This window comes from Nansenia antarctica, assembly GCF_963989245.1.
Source record: "Nansenia antarctica genome assembly, chromosome: 11".
NCBI lineage: Eukaryota > Metazoa > Chordata > Actinopteri > Argentiniformes > Microstomatidae > Nansenia > Nansenia antarctica.
In genome coordinates, this window is record NC_137681.1 from 10,134,474 (window position 1) to 10,161,987 (window position 27,514).

General features: G+C 42.7%; 1 protein-coding gene across 1 annotated transcript; it reads left to right on the forward strand.

The window, feature by feature from the left end:
* cpxm2 (carboxypeptidase X (M14 family), member 2) lies at positions 1–27,479 on the forward strand (the record flags this gene model as incomplete). Its single annotated transcript, XM_080542254.1, has 14 exons — positions 1–307; positions 3,402–3,503; positions 9,279–9,388; positions 11,505–11,644; positions 15,040–15,124; positions 16,220–16,370; positions 16,629–16,717; positions 18,847–18,970; positions 19,309–19,505; positions 20,044–20,223; positions 21,515–21,812; positions 22,277–22,416; positions 23,302–23,401; positions 27,220–27,479. 14 exons carry the CDS (start codon positions 1–3, stop codon positions 27,477–27,479), a joined length of 2,283 nt encoding a protein of 760 aa, XP_080398380.1.
* Positions 27,480–27,514: the final 35 nt, after the last annotated feature.

Genomic DNA, 27,514 nt, shown 5'->3' on the forward strand with positions numbered 1-27,514 from the left:
ATGAGAGGCCAGCGCCTCACTCTCCTCCTCACGCTGGGTCTGCTGTGGCTCCTCACAGGACTCCTGGACCTCAGCCACGGCCTTGCCGCAGAGGACGAGGACTACTACCTGCAGGAGCTCCTCACCAGAGAACACTACCACCACGTCCCAGGAGGACCAGAGGATCTCGTGCCCCAACCTGAGGTGCAGGAGCCTGTGGCGCGCAGGAATGAGCATCCCAGTCAGACCACCACTGCCAAGAAAGAACCCAAGGGCCAGAAAGTGAACGGCAGACAGACGGACAAGACCACCAATGAAGCTAAGTCAGGTACTGTAAAATGAAAAGGGCATAGGATTTACAGTAGGCTGCATGAAATTCTCGAAAATGTCACTCACAAACTCTCTTGTGTATGATAAAAAAGGTTATTCCAAAGATTTTCGGCAAAAAAAGGTTTTATTGGTAGAAAGGCCATCCAAAAGTACTGTTGTAAAATGTTATTGGTGCTTTAAATAAGCCACAGTTGAAGTTGGCTAACATACTGTATCTGGTGAGAACTTTATCAATGGTTTCTCAATGACTGGCTGCAGTTACTGTATACTAACATACAGTAGTCTATAAAAAAAAAAGTCTCATACCCTGTGTGTGCCACAACCTCTTTGCCATGGTAACACATGGCATCATCTGTTGATATCATCATCCACATCCAGTCTTGTTTACATTTACAAAATCAATACAATGGCTGAGTTTAGGAAAATGTATTTAATTTGTTTACCATGCAATAATAGGAATAGCCACACAAGTCATTGCTTTCAAAGGGCCTGGTAATTCATTTTGAAATAATATGGTTGTTTTGCACTAATAGGAATGACGAATTGGAGACTTTGCAGTTTGATGTCAGAACCAAGCAAAATACAAAACAAAATGATCAAAACCAGAAGGAGTGGAACACTTCACAGTTCGGTCACTGCTCTGTCCCAAAATGTTATGTATCCTACAATAAACCAACATTTTAATAACCTTTGAGAGACTAACGATCTGGGAATTACATTTTCCAGTTTAAAATCCAGTAATGTGTACCAGATATAATACTGTATATAACCTAGCTTATTTGATGAATCTGAATGGAAAACCCGTGGCACAGAATCTCTACTTTAGTCTTTTGGACTGGAGAAAACCATCTGAATCTAATTCAGATAGTGATGGATGGAAGCGTAGAAAAAGACAAACAATAATCTCCTCCGGTAGTCCCTCCCTCCTCCTCCATACACAGAGATCAGCGCCAGGTTGCTGTGTGGCTGTGTGCAAGGCCAGGTGGGCTGAGGAGAGGAGCGGTATTGCTGCCTCTAGCGCTGCATTGGGAGGTCAGGATTACATTAGGAACCCTGGTGTGCAGAGCACATGTGAGACACACACACACGCTCACGTGCTCCTCCACAGCGGCGCTATATGGAACCATGGGATTCTTTACAAATGAGTTTACTATGGATGAAAGCCTTTCCCTATGGCGTTTGCAGTTTATGCAGTATAGCAGCACAATGGTTACTTAGTTCAGTTCTGTGGGGCCAGTGTCAACCCTGCTGTGTGTTTGGAGGGCAGTATCAGACATGTAGGTACGAAGGTAGCAGTCAGACCTTGGCTCCATTAGTATCTGGCGCCATGGAACCGATGGAATAGCGCCAAAAGCACAAACCCCGGCCATCAGGAGTTTTAAAACAGTATTTCAAATAGTTTTTTCAGCCCATGTCTGGTACAGTAAGTAAGTAAGTAAGTAAAACATTATTTCTATAACACCCTTCACAGCATGGATGCACAGGGTGCTTTACATCAAAATAAGAGATCAAAATGGGTGAAAAGAAAAGTGCCGTCAAACATCGTCAAAAGGGATTAAAAACAAAAACGGTGGAAAACCCCAAAGGGACAACATAAACAGAACATAAACAGGAACATAGGATGGCTATAGGTGACTAACGGCCTGCCTAAACAGATGAAGAGTCTTTAATTGCCGTTTAAAAATGAGTTCTGAGGGAGCGGCTCTCAGGTCAGGGGGGAGGGCGTTCCAGAGTCTTGGGGCCGTCAATTGCACAGATGAGGTACAGGCTGTGAGTTTAGCATAACAGGCATGTAGGTACAATACAGTATAGTAGGTGTGTCCAGTGACGGCCTGGTGAGGTGTGTTAGCCAGGTAATAGAGAGCAGCTGTGTCTACAGATACTCAACAGTTCAGGCGTCCTCCCTCACACGTGTCTCTGCAGGGGTACCTGCAGTAGGTGGGGTTGGCACAGGAACATCAACACAGCCTTCTGCAGGCAGTTACAGACATGGGAAGTAGACTACACTATTGAACACTTCATGATGATTGTTTCTATAATGTGCAGCACAACATTTTAGTTCCTTTGCTGTCCACAAAATTCTTTGATTCTGCTCTGTTGCATCTCATGCTTTATGTTCAAGCAAGTAGCCCGTTGTGTGAAGTACTTCCTTTTTTCAGCTTATTGAAATGTCATTAGTCTTAAATGTCATTATGTCAGTCTTTTTTTATCATATGATTTCGCTAGCATCATTCGTGAGGTTCATCTGTGCAATTGCGAAGGGTCATCTTTGAGAACACAATTATGTTATTAATTATCTATTCCTAATCTACATTGGTTGCTCATCACGAATAACATTAAAAACCTGAAAACACTAAATAGGTCAATAACAAGATTTCACAATTTACATCTCATGATTCATGAGTCTACTTCATCTAAATCCACTGACTTAATTATTTGCAGCTTTCTGCATTGCTTAATGGGCCTATTTGAGGCAAATAGTTATCGCATGGGGCCTGCCTATCCAAACCTGATAAATCAATCACATTAAATTAATTTCCATGAATTGAAGTCTACTCTGTTGTTCCTTCAGGAAAATGTCATTTTCATGATAATCTTGAACTGTGTGGCAGTTAAGTGGTACTGTGCTTGACTATACCTTGGCTGCATTCGTAAATCCGCTCTGAGAGCGCCAGAGTGCACACTGGGTTCAACGTCATAAAGGGACCAAGTAATGTGGTTGGACAAGAGGCATTCCATGAGTGCTGATCAGATTTCCAGAGCGAATTTACGAACGCAGCCCTTGGAAGAATCAAATAATGTCCTAAAATGACAATGTGCAATTGTTCACATAACTGCAAGTCAGAGTCGGAGTAGAAATATTATTCTGCTCCAACTCAGACTTGCAGTTATGTGGACAACTGCATATTGTCATTTTAGGACATTATTTACCTTCTTACGAGGTAGTTTGAATCTGGTGCAGTACCGTAGACTGTATTTAGTCATTATAACTTTATTAGGACCGTGGGGATGTAAAGGTTCATGAGAGGTGGAAGCTTTTTGAGTGATTGAATATCATGCGTCTCTAACAGCAGATCTATTTCTTTTCTCAGTGAAAACTGGAAACAAGAAGGCTGAGAAAAACAAAAAGGGTGCTTTGAAAACTCCAAACAGCATCAACGAGGCGGAGGGTCAGTACAAGTCAGTCAAAGAGGGTAAGTAAGTGATGGCTGCCATAACACTACCGCTGGGATTCATTCGAGCAGAACTTCAGTACCTGTGAACAGCCCCTCGGCGATATCCATCCCCCTCGTACAGTTCTTACTTGCGCGTCTGTGTGAGGACAGTCTGCAAGATTGGAAAGACACACAAGCACACACTTAGAAATGACAAATGTGTCTGACTCCTGTTGGAGAGGGTTAAGATACCAAAAAATTCTTATTTTCCCTCGGAGGAAAAACCTGGCAACGAAGATGATGCTTCTGATGTGAGGTGAAGACAGAGGCGCTGCTGTCCTCTCTGCAGATGAAACATTGTGTCTGGTTGCCATGGATCATGTTAGAATGACTAAACAGAAGTTAGGTGGGTCTTAGTTCGAAGGCCAGTTGCCTGTGGCTGCCTGTGGTTGCCTGTGGTTGTAGAAACGAATACTTTCTCTGAATATCTGTGGTCCTGTGTAGATTGTATATCACCGTCATTCTGTTCCAAGCCACAATGACTAGATAATGGCTGCATTCTGTTGAAGACAGACTAACTGTTTTTGTTACATATTTTTGTAACTCGCTTCTGAATGCTATATATCTATCTATCTATATAGATATATAGATATCTTTTTTATTTTTTAAAAATGCCTCTATAATACATCTGCCTTTCCTGCTATAGGGTGGTAAATACTTAACACAATATTAAGAGAGCATACAGAAGGGAGTTGGGAGTTGGAAGGCAGGATAGCTCTAACATGTCAGAAAATGGGAACACACACATATATATATATAATATACGTATATATATATAATTATTTTAAGAGAGCATTCAGAAGCGAGTTGGGAGTTGGAAGGCAGGATAGCTCTAAACTGTCAGAAAATGGGAACATATATATATATATATACTGTATATAAATATATTCTTATTTTCAGAGAGCATTCAGAAGCGAGTTAGGAGTTGGAAGGCAGGATAACTCTAACATGTCAGAAAATGGGAACATATATATATATATATATATATATAAATATATAATTATTTTCAGAAAGCATTCAGAAGCGAGTTGGGAGTTGGAAGGCAGGATAACTCTAACATGTCAGAAAATGGGAACACAACTCAGACATGTCTGGCACAAACGCTGAGGCATAAATACGTCCAGCACACAGACAGTTCTTCTTTCATGCTCTTGGTTCCAGTTCCCAAGCTGTGTCTTTTGGACTGAAATAATTCCTGAAGGCAACTCTGTTGTCTAAATCATGTACACTATGTTTAGTGTGTCATTTGGCAGCAGCAATGATTTATCTGCATTACACTTTTTGGCTTATATTTTGACAATTCAATCATGGATAAACTAACACTGACCTGTGCATGTTATGTTATGTACTGTATTGTATGTATTCTTTCTTAAAGGATTGGCTTTAATTAGCACCATTTATAATAAGCAGAGAAACCAAATTAATTCCAGCATTTAGAGACACTCAACTGAACTCTTTCAAGGGGATCATGGATACTTCTTTGCTTTTCGTATTTCCTTAATTAGTGTATTGGAGTGTGAACGAGGGTAACAATAGGGAAATCATTACATCGAGTATTCAACTGTGGCAGGCATTTAAGGAGCGTAATTAGAGGAGTGTTTCAACATTTCTGTCCCCTTTAGAATGCTCATCAGCACAAGAGTTTTGATGTTAAAACAAGATGTTTCCCCAAAAAAGCTGATATCTTTAGTGGCATTCTATCCATGGGACACGACTGGATGCAATGGATGAGTTGCATGTTGAATTTATGATGGCTTGGACCTTTGTCAGGCAAAATCTAAAACTTTATTGATTCTTGTAAACAGGCTTTTGATGTGCAGCTGTCTGGCAGGGGAAGTTAGAAACAGTGATTCATCATGGAGTCACACTAATGTATTCAATTATGGGCACTGCAGCTCTGTCCTTAACTTGGAGAGGTTACAGGATGACTGAACTCATTTTCTTATTCAAGCCCATTTTCAGAGTTTCCAGTCCGTCATAGATGTCTACAGTAAAAAAAAATGATGCCATCCAGTCCTTTGCTATTCCCGAAATCTATTTGCTTTTTGTCTATGAATAGCACAGTAACAGGACAATTAGGCACCATTCATATTTCACAATTGTGTCAGCAGATGGAAATTGAATGCTTCTGACAGACCCTGGTCCCTGACTAAACTTCAATTTCAAACTCGGGTTTCAAGCCCTAAGCAGCGCTGTGACAAGTGGCAAAGCTAACAGCTATACGGGACTGAGCAATTTCGTTTTAGATTTGCATGATATATTATTTTCAATGTCAGATTAACTCGGCAGGCTTCTCTGTGTGCTGTTTGTGGAATACTACACACACTAACACACACATACACACACACACACACACACACACACACACACACACACACACACACACATACATACACATAGACACACACACACACAGACACACACACACACACACACACACACACATACACACATACACACACACACAGACACACACACACACACACACACAGACACACACACACACACACACATACACACACACACACACACACACACACACATACATACATACATACATACACATAGACACACACACACACACACACACACACACACACACACACACACACACACACACACACAAACGTACATAATGACCTCATGCTCATCGACACGGCAGGATGCCATGTGCATAGCTTGTTTTCCTTGTTAACATTGTTCGTGTGGCTTGTTGCTATGAGGGGCAGGTTGACCGTAATGAATTGTGATGCCTTAGTGCTGAACCCACTGCATGCCCTCAGCCCACGTCTCTAATAGGATGATTCTGATTTGAAATATGTACATATATTCTTTTAGCGTAGGGTCACAGGAAGGGCTAACACATGGGCTTCATATGCCTGTTGTAAATACCGTACTAATTGGTCATAATCAGTAGCCTTCTTCTTATCTATCTGGCTCACTAACCCTGGTCTCTCTGCCTCTCTGCTATACTCACTCTAGTACTCACTCACTCACTTGGCTTTGATAAAGCTTGTGATAGCATATGCTCCGAGTATTACAGTAATCATGCGATATCATCAGTTGTTGAGGCAGTGTGTGGATCTTGGATCTCTCCAAAAAATCTGTGATCTTTAAAAATGTCACCACATTTCATTCACTCCACCTGGGGATTAAAAAACGTTCTGTTGGCTCTAAACTCCCATTCCAGTGTGATGGATACGGTCTGGGGTGTCATACAGACAGACAGAGAGACAGAGAGAAGGCCACCAGACTGATTAAATAAGGGCCAACTTAGGCTCCCAGTAATGGAGAGAAAATATGCAGAGACTTGACCAAATCCATATGTGCATATGGTGCGGGAAGTGAGGAGGTGGAAGTCCACACAGTATATAAGTTATATATCTTTTTTGTCGGTCTGCAACAACCATTTGCTGCGACTTCGAGCCTCAGTGTTCATACGAGGACAGCTTTAGCCGTGTGACAGCGTGGTAATGGAAACCATGAGCAGTGCATGCTGCGAGTACAAACACACACGCCCAAGCGGAAATACTTGCTTTGAAATCCCATAGCTGGAGTTTCGGGGTAGCCGCCAAACGGCATGTTCAGGCCGAAGAAGCTGTTAGCCATCAGGGCCTTTCACAAGAGCTCACTTATTTGCACGTTGGGTTAGGGTTAGGTCACTGGGTGATACCCAGCCAAGTTAAAAAGATGAGTCGATCCCAAACAAAGGGCCCTATCTCGTGAGCAAGCATCTCATCTGTGTAATCAGTTCAAGATGGTGATTCAGCCAAGCGAACTCAAGTGTTGCATTGCTGTCTTGCAGAAAATGAAGAAAAAAAAATAAGTGAAATGATGTGTGTTTTGATGAAGCTGGTATTTAGCAATTTTGAAACCAGACAGCCATACACAGCTCATCTTGGGCCGTAGTGTTTTAGTCCATAGTCCATTAGTTCCATATAGCCCAAAAAAAGAGTCTGAGGGATTGCATCGTTTTAGCTGTGGAGGATGAGATGATGATTCGAAAAGATATTGAACGTCATCATTAATCAAAAGATCTAAAGTGATGGCAAGTCCTGCGGGACTCAAAGCATCATAGAATACCATTGCCCTGTTTGTGTGTGTGTGTGTGTGTTTGTGAGCTACGGCTAGCCGGCTAGCTAACCTAGCAGGGTTTCAGCCTCACTGCACATGATGGATCCATACAGCACGCCCACAGCAAGGCATCACAAGGACAGTCACACTGTGTTCTGCATCACAGCTCCCAAGCACGACATGAAGGCTCTACTGTCCCCCATGTCATTCTGTAGCTCTTCTCTGGTATATCATTTCCAAAAATAGGACATTCATAAATCTTTTAATAGACCATTTCTATATGGCTGGGGCACACACGGGGAGCGGTATATTGGGCGGCCGCTCCCGAGGGCGGTATAGGAGTATTTCCGGACAAGGATCCGTCGCGCAACAGCGCCCCCGGGGTGCCGGAATAACGGTGCTGGGCTCGAGGAGCCAGTCAGCTAGTCTGCCTGGCGGCCTCCTCTGGGACTGCCGGCCACGGGGTCGTGCGGCGGATCCTTCGCAATAGGCAGGGGATAATTGGATGCTAGGTTGGGTTCAATTGGCTGCCAAATTCGGTGAAAAAGGGATAAAATCTGAAAAACAAATAAAATAAATAAATAAATAAAAATAGACCATTTCTATTAAGGATACATGTTTTGTATTCATTTTATAATTATGCGTTATTCAATTCAATTCAATTCAATTATACTTTATTTATCCCCGTGGGGAAATTCATTTTGCCACGCCGCTCTCTAAAAACAACACATGACAACACAACATAAAGGACAGACAACAATACTGGGCCAGCCATGTATAGTATTATAAACAAACAGTGAGATCATGATAGAAAAGTGGATAAAAAGATGGCTATAGTTATTATATTAAAATACTAAAAAGTGATGATGATGATTAAAATAAATAATAAATACAGATTCAGGAGCCTTGACCCCGACTACTACTTTAGTTGCCATTGAACAGTCTTAGTGCTGTAACTAACACATCATTATAAATTATAAACTGTAAGTACCACACATGATGTGTCAATTTACACTTACCACACCTGATATCTACATACAAACGTATGTGTGTATGCAGTAAGTGTAAATTGACACATCATGTGTGGTACTTACAGTATTGTAGTAGTTTCATAACCAGTCCAAACAATCACACAACACTTTTCCATTTCATCCAGACCTAATGATTGGATTTTCTAGACCTTGAGAATATTGTAGATTTGCCCATCTGTTTGGTGTGGGCTGGTGCTCATGTCTGCTTCAAAGGACACTGGCTGGATGACTCATATCCCACCTCTGTTGGTTGGGCAGCGATGATGCTAATGGTTTCTGAACATGTGTTGAGAAACTGTGACACAATGACAGTTAATGTTACTCACTTCTTAATTTTTACTTTACCAGTGGGAGATACATTCGCCCATGTGTTGTTTACATGAATACGGAGCTACAAGTGTTGTTGTTGTTGTTGTTGTTGTAACAGGCTACTGTACTGTACATACAAGAGGATATGAGTTACTGTATTCTATACTACTGGTCAGTCTGGGCAGTATGTGCTTTGTGTACGAGTCCTGCTTGCTTCACAGCATAATATATACAGCAGTACTGTTATGTAACAAGATGAAACATTAAATACATTATATTATTGTTGTATTATTATCATCATGATTGTGTAACAAAGTCACTTTTCATTTTGTTTCATTAGAATGTCCTCCGATGGGACTGGAGACCCTTAAGATTGATGACTTTCAGCTTCACGCTTCCACAATGAGACGGTATGGCCTTGGAGCACACAGAGGTCGCCTCAACATCCAGGTGTGTCAAGAGGTTTACATGTGCAACAGACCTCACAACACATGACCTGAATGGGGTCAAGGTGTATCAAATGAAACCCTTGTTGAAAAAGTACAACAGGCTTGAGTGACCTACTTTTTCCGTCAGTTGCTTCTTATGCTTCCAATGGCTCGGAAACTTTAATTGGATTCATTTACGGTTCCAAGGACCGAGTAGAATAATACATATTTCAGAGGATCGTGGAGAACCCAGATTTAAAACAACATTTATAGATTATGACATTGATAAAGATGTCTTGGCGGATGGCTCGGTCAACACGGGTGGCGTAGATCCTATTCCATCTTAGGGTGCATGTTCATTGTGCGTGGCTGGCTGACTCGAGAGAGAGAAAACAATAGCCTTGCCATTCAGTTCAACCAGAGGCATATTCCCAAACCTAATAAAGTGGATCGACATCTGGGAGAAGAGGTATTTCCTGTTGGTGCGAGCTCCACTGAGAATTTGAATGGGAGTGCAAGTCTGTTCTGCAGTTTGCCTCAGTCATCATCATCTGCGAGCTGTAGTGTCTTGAATCAGATACTGTCTAGTACACATATATGTATATGTGTATATATATGTAGTACACATACCGTATTTTCCGCACTATAAGGCGCACTTAAAAGTCCCAAAAAAAAAAAAAAGCGACAGTGCGCCTTATAATCCGGTGCGCCTTATAATCCGGTGCGCCTTGTATATGAAAACAATTCTAAAATAGGCCATTCATTGAAGGTGCGCCTTATAATCCGGTGCGCCTTATAGTGCGGAAAATACGGTATGTGTACTAGACCGTATCTGATTCAGGACACTACATCTCGTAGATGATGATGACTGAAGCAAACTGCAGAGCAGTTTATCGTACACATAAAGATATAGTACACATAAAGATATAGTACACGTAATGACTTCCACACACTTCTGGGTCTACCAAGATCCCAACAAACAAATCCTCATGTTTACAGATCTGTTGTAACTTAATGTGTGTGTGTGTGTGTGTGTGTGTGTGTGTGTGTGTGTGTGTGTGTGCACATGTGTGCTTGCGTGCGTGCGTGTGTGTGTGTGTGTGTGTGTGCACATGTGTGCTTGCGTGTGTGCGTGTGTGTGTGACAATAGGATGATGCGGATGCCTCCAATCTGGAGAGAGAAATCTCTGGAAGTCAGAAGGAACACAAAGAAAACAGATGTCAGCTGTTGATTCAGGCCAATGCCTAATAGAGAGTGCTTTTTTTCTTCCCCGTCTGTTGCTCATATGTTTCGATTCCAAGCACTGATGGTACCGAAATAAATGCGGTGGAGGATAATTTGGCCAGATGAAGCCTATTCTCTTCATTTAGTCTGAGGAGGACGGCCTCAAGTACGGCCAAACAAGCCTTGTTGTAAACAAGCTATTTCCTGGTCTGGAGGAAGTAAATCCAAGCGATCAAAGCCATCTTAAAAGGCCCTAACCCAAACACAGCAAAGTCTGTCTTTGAGGAGAGAAAATATTGGCATATTAATCACCATTCTTTCACATTTATGTAATCAAAATTGATTTTCTGGAAACAATAAGTGAGACTAACTAGGTGCTTGGAGCTCACAGAGAATCACTCTGATCCTGCGTTGTTTGCTGAATGTATAATTTAGAATGAGTGGTATATTCTCTTAGCATTCAGATTCACATAATTGTCAGCGTATCATCAAGTTAGTATACTTTACCTTAATTCATTGCCTACTGTATGCTTCCACGTCATACAGCAATTTACCTTGCTATTTTCTTCTTCTTAGGAGGGCTTTCACTGCATATTTCAATATTTCTTTTCCTTGCAAAGCACTCACACACATCAATATTTTAAGTAGAAAGTGCCCTCATTTTACTAGACACAATGTTTGGGCATACAGGGATGATGTAGGGTCCTATTTCAATCAGTTGGACCCAACAGGTTTCCAGGATAACCCCAAACATAGCTCTTCTTTTGTGACAACAAGGAATGATGAATTTTGAAATGCAGTTAAGATTGGCTCAGTTTCAGACTGTAAACATTGGTTTGTTGAGGGGATGAATCTTCACATTCAAGAGTGCCATGCAGGGCAGGCTAAACTAAACTCTTCCCTTTTCTGTCAGGCTGGCCTCTATGAGGATGACCTTTATGATGGAGGCTGGTGCGCTGGGAGGAATGACCCCTTGCAGTGGTTTGAGGTGGACGCCAGGAGGCTGACCAAGTTCACTGGGGTCATCACACAGGGCAGGAGCTCCCTTTGGTCGTGAGTACTGTACCATACCCTTTAAACACTCATACAAGTGGCAGTGAGTACCATCCCTATATATTGGACAACTGCCAATAGGTTCACGGTTTAGTTGACAAGAAATGTTAAAATAAACGCAGTTCAATAAACTCTCAGGTGTGATTAATTCTAAATAACAGTCGAGAAAGCCTTTGTTCCTTATCATATCGTATCTTATAATTTCTCTTTCTGATCCTCCACTCTGTCTCTGCCTGTTGCTCTGTCTCTGTCTGTCTGTCTGTCTCTCTCTCTCTCTCTCTCTCTCTCTCTCTCTCTCTCTCTGTCTCTCTCTAATGAGAGCTGCTGCAAGTGGTGGTGGATAAATTAATAATGGAGTGTATTTGATTTGAATCTCCATCGTCATCTCTGTCACGTTGAAAAGACCACGCAATTAAAGGGAGATCAGGGGAGATGCTCCCATTGTTCTTTCATCACAATGACTTGGATGATGATTACTTTGCAGGTGCAAAAAAGGATCACATGTCCACATTTCGTGCGGTTTGAAACAGTGACCGCTTGCGGACCAATTCATCATTGTGAGGATCAAATTAGGTTTCAAATTTGAGCCCCATCATCATGCTGATGATGTCTCCATGGAATCACAGATTTCTCAGCGGGAAGGGCAGCTCAGCTGTCCTTCCAATCTGACTCACCTCCTCACCCCTCCTCCCTCTTTTCTGTTCCACATCCTCATCATCCCTTCGAGCCACTTTGGCCTAGGAAGTGATTATGCCATTTGAGACTTCTGAATGATTCTTCAATCATTGCCTCAGCACACTTACTGTCCATCTGATTGTGTACCGTAGTTATTTTGAGTTATTTGTGTCGCAACTACAGTGCACTCCTCCGCATCGTCATCCTCATTCACCGATTTTGATGGGACATTTTCTAGACCCTAGTCGTAAGCAAGAGGTTACAACCAGTGGGAAACCATGGTTACAGTAGGAGAGCACATTCGCTGACATGTGTAATCCTTTGTGGCTGCTGTGGCTGTGGCTGTGGCTGTCGCCAGGGGCTTCCCTGGAGCCCTGTTTGACTCAGCGGAACCCCAGCGATGCACACACACACACACACACACACACATACACACACATACAAACACACACACACACACACACACACACACACACACATACACACACATACAAACACACACACACACACACACACGCACACACAAGAAGAACGCATGTGGCACGCATGCACGTGCATTTGAAAGTGCCCCTGGGTGACCCACTCTAAGACTCACAAAGGATCCCATCTGGGCTTTACTCTGGAGAAAGAGGGTATTAGTCATAGTCCTTCACCTTGAATTATTCCACCCACAGTGTTCAAAGGGCCTGGGTGCTCTCTTCATGTCAGACTTGACTCATCTAAACACTGGGACACACAGTGAATATCATAAGTCTTCAAGGCACATTTTCTGCAGTAACTAGGCTAGCGGTGGTGCCAAAGCTGGTGAGAGAACCATCATGTTAAGTAGCAAAATACTCTACTTTATATCTTCATCTGAAATACTACACATGGAAATGTTCAAATGACATCTGAGTACCATCATCCACTGGCAGTGTTTGCTTCTGAGCAAATGGCCGTGTAAAACCACAGTACTGTCTGTGTATTGGCTGTATGAAACCACAGTACTGTCTGTGTATTGGCTGTATGAAACCACAGTACTGTCTGTGTATTGGCTGTATAAAACCACAGTACTGTCTGTGTATTGGCTGTATGCAATGACAGTATTGTCTGTTTATTGGCTGTATAAAACCACAGTACTGTCTGTGTATTGCCTGTATAAAACCACAGTACTGTCTGTGTATTGGCTGTATGAAACCACAGTACTGTCTGTGTATTGCCATGAGCAAAGTCCTTCGTTAATCAAAAAGAAGTTAATTCATCCTGATTATCACATTTTCAGAATCTACATATTACACCCAGCCCTGTAATAATATTTGACGTGTTCTGCCCTTTGCACGCCTTAATTGGCAAAGGTGACACAGACTTTGGAAACTATTTTGTAGTTCCCGAGCTAGGCGAGCTCCCTTATCATGCAGCAAGTGTAATTTCGCTTCCAAGTCCTACATGATTTCTCAGTTCAACAGACACAGCACAGCGGTGCAGGCACAGAGACAGGATCTCCCAGCAATTATTTCTCTGGCTCTGTGGCTGTCTTTGTTGCCAGCTCTGGTGGTCTGATCATAACAGCATTATAATTAGCAGTACCGGGGATTCTAACCAGACATTGTCCTTATTCAGCGCAGCAGTGATGGCGGATATCTCTATCCAGGAACGACCTAATTTAAACACAGACCATCCATCAGGTAGCACGATGCTAACCTGTATGATAGATGAGATCATCCACAAAACCCTATGATGTATAGGATACAGTATACGTGCTAACGTAGAAATTGATTTTCCTTGTTTTGTCATCTTTCCCAACAACTGTAAAAAAGGAAACACATGTCTGTGCACATTGTTCCTGAAAGCATCTTTATACACAGCAGTCCCAATGGGCATTATTCTATAACACATACCCTACAACAGTGAATTTGTGCTCTCGTGGGCACACTGTTCTGTATTATGTAGCATGTATCACTCTACTGTATTATGTTTATCTGTCACTGTACTGTATTATATTTATCTATCTTATACTTTAGTGTGAAGTATCTGGGCCGTGTACACGATGGAATCCTCTTTGCATATCTAGCTTTAACGACTGTACAGTACACTGTATAGTGGCTCCACTAAAGCAGAACCAGGTGTCAGATTAGTTCAGCTTGGCTCCGAGACTGAGCCACTTAGTGTAAAGCCTCCTACACACTGTGCCATTTTTGGCTCGAAAAAGACGAAAGATCACCAGTCGTGGCATTATGTGTGGTCGTGGGTTCAAAACGGTGGTCCTACATCGTACTGTGTCTATGGTTCAAAGATGAATAAGGCATGACATCAAATTGATGGTCATTAGTTAGTTCCATGTCGCACAGTGCGGCTTGCAATAAACTTATAAGAACGCAAATATCTGACAGTGTGTAGGAGGCTTTATGATGTGAAATATGTCTGGATCTTATACATGTACAGTACCAAGACTGTGTTTGTACACTTCAAGTCAGGTCTGCGTGGAAGAGATTCACTTTCTTGCCTTTTTTAAGTCGTTTTTTTCTGAGTGTGGCAGTCCCACTCATATTTCCTTTTTATTGAGACAGTAGAGATTTTGACAGGAAGGATGGGTGAGAGGGAGAGAAGGGATGACATGCAGGATATGCCCACGGCCGGAATCGAACCGGGAACCCAATGGCTACATGGTCGACGCTTAACCCGCTACGCCACCTAAGCGCCCCTTGCGTTCTTAACTCGTACCACTCTCATGTGATTTTCAGGAGTGATTGGGTGACCTCATACAAAGTGCTGATGAGCAACGACAGTCACACCTGGGTGACTCTGAAGAATGGATCGCGAGACCTGGTGAGTAGCCGAAATGGAGATCAAACGATATGTGGGTGTAAAATACATTGCCAATAAATCAATGGCCCCTGGCCTGAGCATAGATTACTTTTTCTTGCTATGATTGGTGGATAGATGATTCACTTACTTAGTCAAATGAATTTATTGGAAGTCGCTTTGGATAAAGGCGTCTGATGAATGCCAAACATGTAAATGTAAATGTGTTGTTGGAGTGCAGTACTGTTTTTCCATGCACACTAACCATGTTATATACTTGATACTTTCTTAAAAAAGAATTCTCAAAAGGTTATTTTGGATCATATTGGTACCTGCTGTGCTGTAATTCGTCATTTCTTAACATCGACAACAAGTCTATGTCTTGTGTCTGCCTTTGTTCAAGATTTCAGTTTCTGATGAAGTCAGAGTTTGCTCGTATAACAGAATTCTTGTTTGAAAACAATTACCAGTGAGACATAGGAGCCCTAGGTATTTGACAACCAAATTAGCTGAGATACATAATAAATATTGATGATACTCAGACAGATGGTTACCTCATCAAGACTCACTTAGAGACTTAGAAGCGTGGCGGCTCCAATCTCTCACCTGGCACGAGGCATTGTCTACAGGAGAGAGAGGCCCTCCTTCCATTACTACCAGACTGTCTTGGATTTATGATGTGTTTTCATTTTAAGGGTGAAATAAAATAGAGGTATAAGATCTGGGAATAAGTTGAGTTTTACTCCAAAATCATATTCTCATCAGCCTACTGTACCGTTGATAATTACTTTGTGCATATACAGTACACCTCATAGATTGAGGTGATAGTTGTAGTGAGGTTGATTGTTGTAGTTGAGAGCTATTTACTTCCAGGAATAGGAGTCATGAGACTCATCATGAGGCATCATCATCCAGGAAGTAAATGGAAGCTTGCTATGAGGCTCTGATGTACAAAATTATTTAAAAAATATTATAAAAATCACCCTTCCTCTGTATAAGTTTTCTATTGCACATATGCTCATATACATATTACAATGTTTAGTAAAGGTGTACCACACTATGTCAGTGTCTGTACTCACTCATGCAGCGTACTGTATGTGCATGTGCTTGCCTCAGTAGATCTTTAATGGAAACAAAGAGAAGGAGATTCCAGTTCTCAACACCTTCCGCGTGCCCGTGGTCGCCCGCTACATCCGCATCAACCCGCGCTCCTGGTTCACCGGTGGCAGCCTCTGTATGCGAGTGGAGATCCTCGGCTGCCCTATGCCAGGTACTTAGTCTCTATACCCACTGGTGTTGTGTCTATCCACACACCTGGTCAAGTCAGAGTCTGACCAGAGGGACTACCAGGTAACTGAGTTCCATTGTCTCCTCAGCAGCCATAATTGCTTTGTAATGTAATGTACTCCGTGGTAATATAGGCAGTAAGATAAGGTAACTTGTGGTCCTCAAAACCACTTCTTTACAGTACATGACATTCAATAATCTGTTCCATGACTTTATGATAATCTGATCTGTTTCCTGGCAGACCCAAACAATTATTACCATAGACGGAATGAAATCACAACAACAGACAAGTTGGACTTCAAACATCACAGCTACAAAGAGATGAGGCATGTAAGTTGAGTACGAGCTGAACTGGGAGGAGAGTACCGTCTTCTACATGGTTGAGTCAAACTTGTTGGAAACGCAGGCTTGTATTGTACAGAGAGCTTGCAGTTATTATAAATACATAATTATTCAGTTACAGGTATGTCTATAACATATCTATAATATATATATATATATATATATATATATATATATATATATATATATATACTATAATATATGTCTATAATATATACTGTCTGTGAATTGACAAAACCCATAAGATTGGCTTGACACTCAACACACATAATATTATTAACTCACGTCACGTGGATGTATGAATTGAATGAATTTGATTCTAATTGAATAGTTGTGATCAATGAAAATGTAGTAGGCGTCTTGTACTAGCATACAATTGTCATAAGCAGTAGCCTGGCTGTCCTATGAAGACAGACAGGTGTATTTATCACTAGAACACTGTGACTAAACGGTTTGACGTTAGCAGGGCTTTGAATTATAATCTCCTATAATGCGGCAAGCACAGCTCCTCACAGCTAGGCTGGCAGGCACGCAGGCTGTCAAGGGGTGTCCCAAAATGCTGGCATGAACCATAATGAGCGCCTCACTCACAAGGCATAAAAACAGTGGCCACTGCCTATAAACTACTTCAAAATATCATCTAATATCATCAGAATGAGCTGAAATGTGGATATATTTTTGAGTCTCCATTACTGACAGGTAGGCACAGATTGACTGGTGAGATTTGATGAGATTCGTTCATTAATATTAGATTTTGTTCATTGATATTAGTTCGTTAATCAAATCAAATCAAACTATATAGCATAACAATCCCTGTAGGGAAAGTGAATATCTTTGAGTCTCCATTACTTACAGGTAGGCACATTTTTAAGACTCACCTTAAAGCTTCTGTTTGTCCTTGACATTCCAATTCAGGTGGTTTTATCTCTCTCCCTCCCAATCACTTCAGCACACTATCTCTCCATTACTTCACAGTGCTGCAGTTGGAAATAGTTGATCTTATTTTCTTTCAAATAAAATAAATGCCCGATAGTGGAGAGGAAGAGAAAGGACAAAATCGTTCTGACAGGGTTTTGGAGATTTCAGATCCTTGCCAATTCCGTAATCTGGCAGAGCATAGAAAATCAGACAAAACAATATGCATGGAGAGAGCTTTAGCAAGAACAAACAGTTAATGAAGAGGATGATGTCTCATTAGCCAGGCATTCTGTCAGCCGGGGTCATTTCATGGCCTGTCGAACAACTCTGACAAACAAACACATGTCTAGCTGCTCTCATTAGTTTCATTGATGAATATGGAATGTTCATGGAATGTTCTTTTAGGTGTATAGTAATCGGATATCAAAAGCTGATTGTGTGTGGAATGTCTCTGCACTGTTCCACTGTGTCTTCAAATGTGTTTTACATCGTCCCTGATGATTGCTCAAGCCTGGTGTAATTATCGAGGGAACAGCATATATATATTAGCATGGTACTACTTCACCTCAGCCAGGCGGTCCCTTGTTTCCTAAACTAAACCAGATGTTTGCATAATGATTTACTTGGTAAAATCCGAGGTTCAACAACTGCTTAATTAAAACCCCATCACTCCATTGTGATTAATGACTTCCCTAGCAGCTGTTTGAGAGGGTAAACAAAAACATAGATTTTTATAATTAATGATGCTGCTTGATTTAACAGCTTGTCATGTTAGTTCCTTCCTGCTATTTCCTTTTCTCTCTCTCTCTCTCTCTCTCTCTCTCTCTCTCTCTCTCTCTCTCTCTCTCTCTCTCTGTCTTGTTCTCTCTCTCTCTCTCCCTCCCTCTTTCTCTTCCTCTCCCTTTCCCTCTCTCTCTCTCTCTGTCCCCCTCTCTCTTTCTCTTTCTCTTCCTCTCACCCTCTCTCTCTCCACCTCTCTCTCTCTCTTTTGGGGGGATTGCTTGATCCCTGAGAGAATTGTGCCCACTTTTACTTACTGTAATGCTGGAGGTCATACTCCGACTACTGGAAGGGGATAGGATCTGTTTTGCATTACATACAGTACAGCAAAAATAGTAACATATGGTGTTATACAACTGAAATTACACCACGTCTTACTAAAAGCTATGGAACTTTAATGACGTTATTCTGTCCCGCAGCTGATGAAGGTGGTTAATGAAATGTGCCCCAACATCACACGGATCTACAACATTGGCAAAAGCCAGAGTGGTCTGAAGCTTTACGCCATCGAGATCTCTGACAACCCTGGAGAGCATGAGCGTGGTGAGAATATCTTGACTGTAGAAATGGTGTGTTGCCATGTCTAGAAATATAACTACAGTGAAGATCGTTGACGTAGCATGTACTTCATGTTTCCTGTTAGAGAATCTTCACCGAACGCCTTTTCTCAGTCAGTCTGATTCGAGTGTTGACATGTTGTCACATTTCATTATGCTCTCTTTCAAGTCAAGTGAATTAAATACGCTTTATTGGCATAACAAGACGTATTACATTGCCAAAGCACACATAGGAACATATAAATTAATAATGACAGAAATCTCTCTCTCTCTCTCTCTCTCTGTCTCTCTCTCTCTCTCTCTCTCTCTCTCTCTCTCTCTCAGGTGAACCAGAGTTTCGCTACACAGCGGGTTCCCATGGCAACGAAGTGCTGGGGCGAGAGCTGCTGCTGCTGCTGATGCAGTTCATGTGTCAGGAGTACCTGTCTGGTAACCCACGGATACGACACCTGGTAAAGGAGACCAGGATCCACCTGTTGCCCTCCATCAACCCAGACGGGTACGAGAAAGCCTTTGAAGCGGTAGGTCTGCAAGACCCAGCCCTCACTGCTGATACTGAGCCCTATTCTATCACTCACGGAAAGATCCGGACTGAAAAGATCTGTCTGGTCCGGGTAATGAGTCCTTCAGAAGTTCTCAACAGCCATGGAATCTGACGGAAGGAATTATTAATGCACTGTGGCTCAGCGTGTTTCGGCTTTCAAGTGTGTTTGAAGTGAATGTAACCCCACTTTGTCCTGTCTTTTTGTCTTCCCCATTTCTCCCCATTGTAAAACAGTTTTGGCCTTTAAAAAAAAATCACGCCTTAAAAAAAATCACTCAAACCTTTTTGTATCAGCCACGACGTTGTCAGATGAAAGGCTTATCATTCGTTAGCTCGTAACCCAATCAGATAAGACCCACCCCCCGTAGTCAAAAGCTTTGCCTGCTTAGCCACTATTGCAAATCACAGGGACTCATTCAGGCCTAGGCCTAATTGTTTTCACTAGGCCTGTTTACCTATCTATCCTCACATTGTCACCATGTGTCTCATGTGTCTCCGTGCTGTTTGGCCCTCAGGGGTCAGAGCTGAGCGGCTGGTCGCTGGGTCGCTGGACTCAGGACGGGCTGGACGTCCACCAGAATTTCCCGGACCTCAACTCCATACTGTGGGAGGCCGAAGCAAAGAAGTGGATCCCCAGGAAAATGCTCAATCACCACGTGGCCATCCCCGAGTGGTACCAGAACAACAATGCCACAGTCAGTCAAAGTCAGGACTTTTACAGTGTGTCAGGGGAAGGCTGGTGGAGGTAGAAATCGAGGAGGGCAGGCTCATTGTAAAGCGTACCATTACATGCGTTACAATGAGCCCATCCTCCGACTTCTCCCCTGGAGTGTAGAGAGGGTCGATCGATAAAGGAAAGCATCCATATAACATATCCTAACAGCTTGGTGACAGGTGCACTTTCACTACTTCATTGGCAGTTATCATTTTACAAACTGGCGAGTCTGACAAGTAAAGTTTATGGTATTGGGAGTTTTAAAAGGGTATGCCACATGAGGGTCTTTTTTTTTTTTTACTCAATGTGTTTTTTATTTCGTTTTCAGAGACATTACAGTACGCAACAGACATGCCACACGAGGGTCTTGAACGGTTGTCTATTTTGGGGAGGGTTTGTTTTGACAAACACCCTGTGAGCTAATTTAAACCCTAGCAGCCTATAATAAGATCTTTCTCACAAGTGTGTTGGCATTATGCAGCACCGCAGACCAGTACAGATACAAGTTACAAAATTGGTGAATGAAACATAATAAATAACAGACAAGAGATAACAGATACATATTATAAAAAAAACAAAAACATCTTAGGAGTAGCAATTGCACATTTCTGTCTCACAATTTCCAATCAGAGCTTTAGTGTGCTCTGGAGGTTAGTCCCAGGGTGTGTGTGTGTGTGTGTGTGTGTGTGTGTGTGTGTGTGTGTGTGTGTGTGTATCTGTGTGTCTGTGTGTGTGTGTGTGTGTGTGTGTGTATGTGTCTGTGTGTCTGTGTGTCTGTGTGTCTGTGTGTGTGTGTGTGTGTGTGTGTGTGTGTGTGTGTGTTTATACTCGGGCTGAGATAAGGTTAGGGTCCAATAAACACTGTGAGCCCTCACAGAAATGGCAATTTGCATCCATTTTCTAATTATATCTTGTGTATGCAAATATGAACACAACCCGTTGGGTATTGGGGTGGCTGCAATACATCTCATGCAACACTGCCTCTCAAAGAAAGCTTTAGGAATTTTTAATAAATTCCATCGGATTTGATAGACTTTTATTGTCTGAGGTGCACTTCACGGCCTGTGTAACAACAAACTAAGCTTGAATCTCTAACTACTAGATTCATGGCAGCTTGATATCTTTAAACATATTTTTCTCTCCCCTGAGTGCATAATGCAGTGGCGTTGTTTTCAGAAGGTGCCTGTGTTGATTTGTCAGTCCTAACATCTTGCTATTGAGATGATCGCAGGCTCTCTCTCTCTCTCTCTCTCTCTCTCTCTCTCTCTCAGGTTGCCTTGGAGACACGGGCGCTGGGTGCGTGGATGGAGAAGATCCCCTTCGTCCTGGGGGGGAACATCCAGGGCGGGGAGCTGGTCGTGACTTTCCCCTATGACAGGACCCGGTCCCAAGGGGTGACCAGAGAACAGACGCCCACTCCCGACGACCACGTCTTCCGCTGGCTGGCCTTCTCCTACGCCTCGACACACCGCCTCATGGCCGACGTCAGCCGCCGCGTCTGCCACACCGAGGACTTTGCCAAAGAGGATGGCACCATCAACGGGGCATCCTGGCACACTGCGGCAGGCAGTTAGTGTTCTGCCCACCTGGGTCCACCTCTCTGCCTCCATCTTGGATCTTTGTTCATTGTTCCCTCGTATACTGTACTGTATATAGTGGGCTCTATAGGATTGTGTCTTTGGTGGTTACCAGCTCAGCTTTTAGCTTCGCTTTACCTCCTTGGAGCTGTAGTGTTATTTAGTATCCATGAAGGCCTACCCATCTGCGTAGGCAATTTCCCCACCGGCTGTTTTAGTGTTTCCTGTGTTTTGCTTGTTACGTTGTAAAATAACCTAGCAAGACTACCAAAGAAAACATCACAAAAGCACCTGTAAGCTACCATTATATACAAACGCAGCAGTTTGCCTCTTTAACATCAACACAAATCTAACACAAATGCCTCTTTTAGAAAATACTTTTTTCATGGCAAAAAACAAAGATCTTGACTCTTCAGTTGCAAGTTGGCCAACAGATACATTGCTCTGTGTTGGCAGGTATGAATGATTTCAGCTACTTGCACACCAACTGCTTTGAGTTGTCGATGTACGTGGGCTGTGACAAATTCCCTCATGAGAGCGAGCTGCCGGAGGAGTGGGAGAACAACCGCGAGTCCCTGCTCGTCTTCATGGAGCAGGTACAGAGGCAGAGCCGCAGCACACAGCCCCCGCAACTCACACATACACAAACCTACACAACAAACACACACACACACACACACACACACACACACCTACCCACTCATAAACAAGCCATATATCCCTAATTAAGTTTGTATGGTGTCTGGTTTGACTTCATTATACGTTACCTCCTGCAGTCATTTATTTCACTCCGACACCAGTAAACCATGTATATTTAGACCTACTCCAGCTGTGTATCTTTTATTGTGCTTCCAACGAAAGAAAATGGATTACAGTGTTAATGTGTACAAATACAGTAGGAGATAATTGCAAGTTAAACAAGAAAAGAGCCCACTCCCTGTGTTATTGTTGTAGCATTATAATCAGAGCGGGTGGTCTGTGACACCACAGTGTGATCATCTGAACAGCATCCCCAGGGGCCACTGTCACTGGGTGGGAATGAGCATACTCACCATAAGCACATTTTGGCTGTGTCTTTAGGGTAGCAGATCCTGCTGTCTTCTACTGTGTCTTTAGGCTAGAAGATCCTACTGTCTTCTACTGTCTACAGATGTTGGCTTAGAAATTCCCACACTGAAGACACAAGCTGTTTGACTTGCTGTTCAAACCTGCCCTACCTCTGAGATATATTGGATCTTTTGAGTATTTTAGTTTGAACCAAATATGAACGTAACTTAATAAGAACTACTGTATTCTTGCAGCACTCTTCCCAATATTTGCAGAGCGACTTGAAATGTAGTATACAGACAGGGAGATGGAGATTTGTTTTAAATCATCCTGTGCAAATGTTGACCCAGTGGTGACCAAACTGTATTTCTTCTTGATGGGGTTGATCTTGGGGTGGATTATCTAGCCGGTTGACCCATGGCCTTTCATTTCAGGTGCATCGTGGGATCAAGGGCTTGGTGAGGGACCGGCTGGGCCGAGGCATAGCCAACGCCATCATCTCTGTGGAGGGCATCAACCATGATATCCGCACAGGTCTGTCTGACATCACTTCACTGAACATTTCCCCAAAAACAATAAGCAACATTTGCAAGATAAAATTATTTTTTTAATGTCACACAATTTGTGGCAAGTCTTTCTTTTACTGTACGATTTCAGCTGGTATTTACCCACTATTTACTAAGATACAATTTGGGAACTATGTGGTAAGAAGTTACCAAAGAGTAAGACTTTTCTCAATGAATTCAGCACCGTTGGTAACTACTTGGCACATAATTGGTGCATGAGTCAGTGAATCTAAAAGAAACAGTTAGTGTAATTAATATGCAATTATCAGGTAATAATGCTTTTTACCTAGTACTTTAAGTAAGTACCGGGCTGTAAAATAAAGGGCTACCCATTTAGTTTCCAGTACAGCATGATGGGGTACTGTATATTCTGATATTACCTTTCATGCTCCATAACTGTATGTGCTTGCTGTGTACATACATCTGCTGATGCCTCTGGACACATCTTCAGTGATGTTCCTGGAATCATCGGGTGTTTCGGGCCTTTCAACATCATACACCCTCCTCTAGGTGACTCAGCCGGGGCTGATCAGATCCCAGCTTGTGTCAAGTTGGCTAGCCTCTTTATATCCACGGACCCCCATGGGGATCCGAAGTGATATAAAGAGTTTACCTCGATCAATTATCTTCATCGATATCACATTTTTTTCACAATTTTGCATGCTATACGATGCCACCATTTTTTTCCCGAGACGGTAAACACGGCCTAAGTCACATCCAGTTTTCTCCAACTGGAGAATGTGTCATGTCCGGTTTCAACGCAGAATTTCCATACCATTGGTTGGCCAACCCAAAAAAATCCCCCCCCAAAAAATGAAATCTGATACATGAGAAAGGTCAAAGGTCAAAGATGGTGCCAAAATATCTCCAAATGGCCTAAACATATACAGTAGGTGTCCGCCTAAACATACCTGTACTAAAACAGGTACAAAGTTGCATTTGCTCACATTACTAGCATCGACTTTGGCACAAGTACTAATAAGACCCTGGAGTACTGATTCCTAGATGATTTGGGCTTGGTTATCAGGTTTCCAAGGTGATATTCACTGTAAAAGCAGTTTTTTTTTTAGGCGGAGACTGAATTTGAGATGTTTTATAATGTTCTAGCTCTATTTGCTCTGACACAGTAACATAGATTTTGATTCTGACACTTCTACAGCCACCCCACAGGTGTTAGCTTTCATTTGATAGCAATATCATTATGAAGGCCCTTGTGATTGTGGAGATATTCTATATTCACTGTGGGCATGTCATTTCGAGCAGAAAACCAGAAAAATGAGGTGGATAAGAAGAGGTTTTAACTACCTATGACTCCATAGCGCTCCTCTTTTGAGCCACAGCCATCTTGAGGCCCTCGCTTGGAACACAGTGGACACGCTGGTGACTCTGCTATGCCCCATGTGTGCAGATTTGATGGGCTTGGCTCTGCCTCGTGTGACTAAACCCACCAGCTCCTTGTGACGCAGCCTTGCCTCGGCTACCTGAACAACAGCTTCCTCAGCCCTCCACTTCCTGCCAGTCCTCACTTGGATCCCTGCTTTAGCCACCTTTCACTTGAGTCCCTGTATTGTACCACCACTCTGGCTTTTGTCAGCTTGAACTCCTCCTCCTCCGAGGATTTGAAGGGCAGTTGCAGTTTGTTGTAGTGACCATAGAGTGTGATGCTGCTCAAGCTCTTTGGCAGCCCCAGCCATCTCCTGTCATGTTTGCTGACACTTGAGTTTACTACAGGGTAATACCACAGGTATACCACATGTAATACATGCTGTGCTATAGGTACTTACATGCCCAAAGTTATTCTCACCATATTAAACCAGTGCACAATACAGAAGTTGTTTTTCATGGCATTTCTAAACATCATCAGTAGAAAATTTATTATGGACAAAGGTCTATAATACAAAGGTCCATAATACATTGACAGCTAACTAAATAAACTATTCAAACATGATAATCAGAGGCAACATTCCTGGTAAGTGAATGCTAGAAAGGCGAAAGAAATATTTTTCTTCCAGTCACAGACACAGTAAGAGTCATCATGAATTCATGGATAGTTATTATGCTGCTATTTCATGCTTGATGAAGTAAATGACCCACACTTGCACAACAAAAAAACAACAGCTACCATTTTTTTCAATCCACGATGCTGCCGGTTATTACATAAGCAGTTGTGTCTCAACTGTCTAGCAGTACCGTATATGGGTCATTATGTGCCTTGTGTCTTGAAAACGGTATGCGGGTAAGCTGATATTTTGCAACCAAAGCAGCGAGTGCTGCCTTAGGCAGGCCTTAATAGAGTCCCATGACTCTTCATTTGAGCTTCATTGTACACAATGACTCACTTCTATTGTACAGAAATCCTCCAGGCGCCCCAATGGTGCTCCATTGTAAATAGATGGTGTGTTGTGCTCAACAACACTTCCCAGCTGATCAATTTGGGTATCAAGTGCGGTGCACCCTCAAGGCTATCTTTTCTGATATATCCCAAAATGGCAGTCTTTAGAGCTGAAATGGCTGTAATCGGAGCATGAAATCGAATGTCCACTAGGACATTAACTGTTGTTATTTCTGAAATCTACTGAGAGAAGAAGTCACAATTTGGTTCTTTCTGAGACTGCATTTCCCTCATCATCAAGAAAAGGGAACATTTCGAGCTGAACTTTTCCAAATTGGATGTTATTTTCAACTGCCACATCGTTAATGCAGGAACACAGAGTCCTCCCCCGTGAAACAACCAGCAGAAGATGTGTCTCTCCCCCACTCAGGGGGAGAATCATCTGCAGTCACTCAGAGTGCAGGATAGACATAGGCACAGCAGGAGGTAGACATTCACTATCTATCAGAAGAAAAAAACCATCTAGGATGTTAACTAGACGCAAGACCTCCTTCGAAATGATAATGATCATACATCAGGATTTTATACCCGATTATTAGTTCGTTAGTAAAACGAGACAACCAGATTTCCTCTCAGATTTGTTACCGCTGTGATCTCCACATGTTGTGTGGACAGTAGATCAACAGTGGTGTCATAGCCATCATCGTATTTCACAAGGCTGCATGGCTGAGCTAAAGTGTGGGCAGGGTGGGCGTACGGATGATGGGGAGGAAGTAAAACTGTCAGCTCTATGACTGCTCGGATCAAAGGTTCGGCATACATCGCAAGTTCACTTGCGACTCCAGCCCACACAATGCCATGCCTGGAAGAGTGGAGGGAGGTAAATCCAAGATGACAATGCAGTGCTATTTTTAAAACCCAAACAGGAATACAGAGTCCCTCATCTTGAGAAGTAGAGCACCATCTCCTCTCCTCTTTTCATTCTCAGTTTAGAGTATTCTTAGCTATTCTTATCAGCTTACCTTCAGCTGTTGCCAAGCATTCAAAAGTTCTACATTTTAGGGCTAGATTTGCATAGGGGAAAGTTAACTTTGTGGCTTGGAACTTTTTAGCAGTTTTTTTTTATTGAGTGCTGTTTGGTCTAGCCGGATACTATTCATGTCGTGCTTCAAATTCCGTGAAGGCAAGAATAATGTTTGTTCAGTAAATGAGATTCTGGGATTTTGGAAAGGATGTCCTCAGATATTACAAGAATATGGACAGAATCATTTTCTCATACAAATATACTTCTGGTTGGTTCACACATGTTAGATCTCTCTCTCTCTCTCTGTTTCTCTCTCTCTCTCACACACACACACACACACACACACACACAGACACACACACACAGACACACACACACACACACACCCTCACCCTCTCTCATTTGCCATCTCTCTGTGTGCCTTTGATAGCGTCTGACGGTGACTACTGGCGCCTGTTGAACCCCGGAGAGTACAGAGTCACAGCCAGGGCCGAAGGTTACAGCCCGTCCAGTAAGGTGTGTGAGGTCGGCTACGAAATGGGCGCCACGAGGTGCGACTTCACCGTCGGCCGCACCAACCTCTCACGTATCAAAGAGATCATGGAGAAATTCGGCAAGCAGCCAATCAGACTGCCCGTCCGGCAACTTCAATCCCGCAGGACCATGCGACGGAGGCGTCTGGGGACATAAGGACCATGTAGGATAGAGGGAGTATGGAGAAGTTG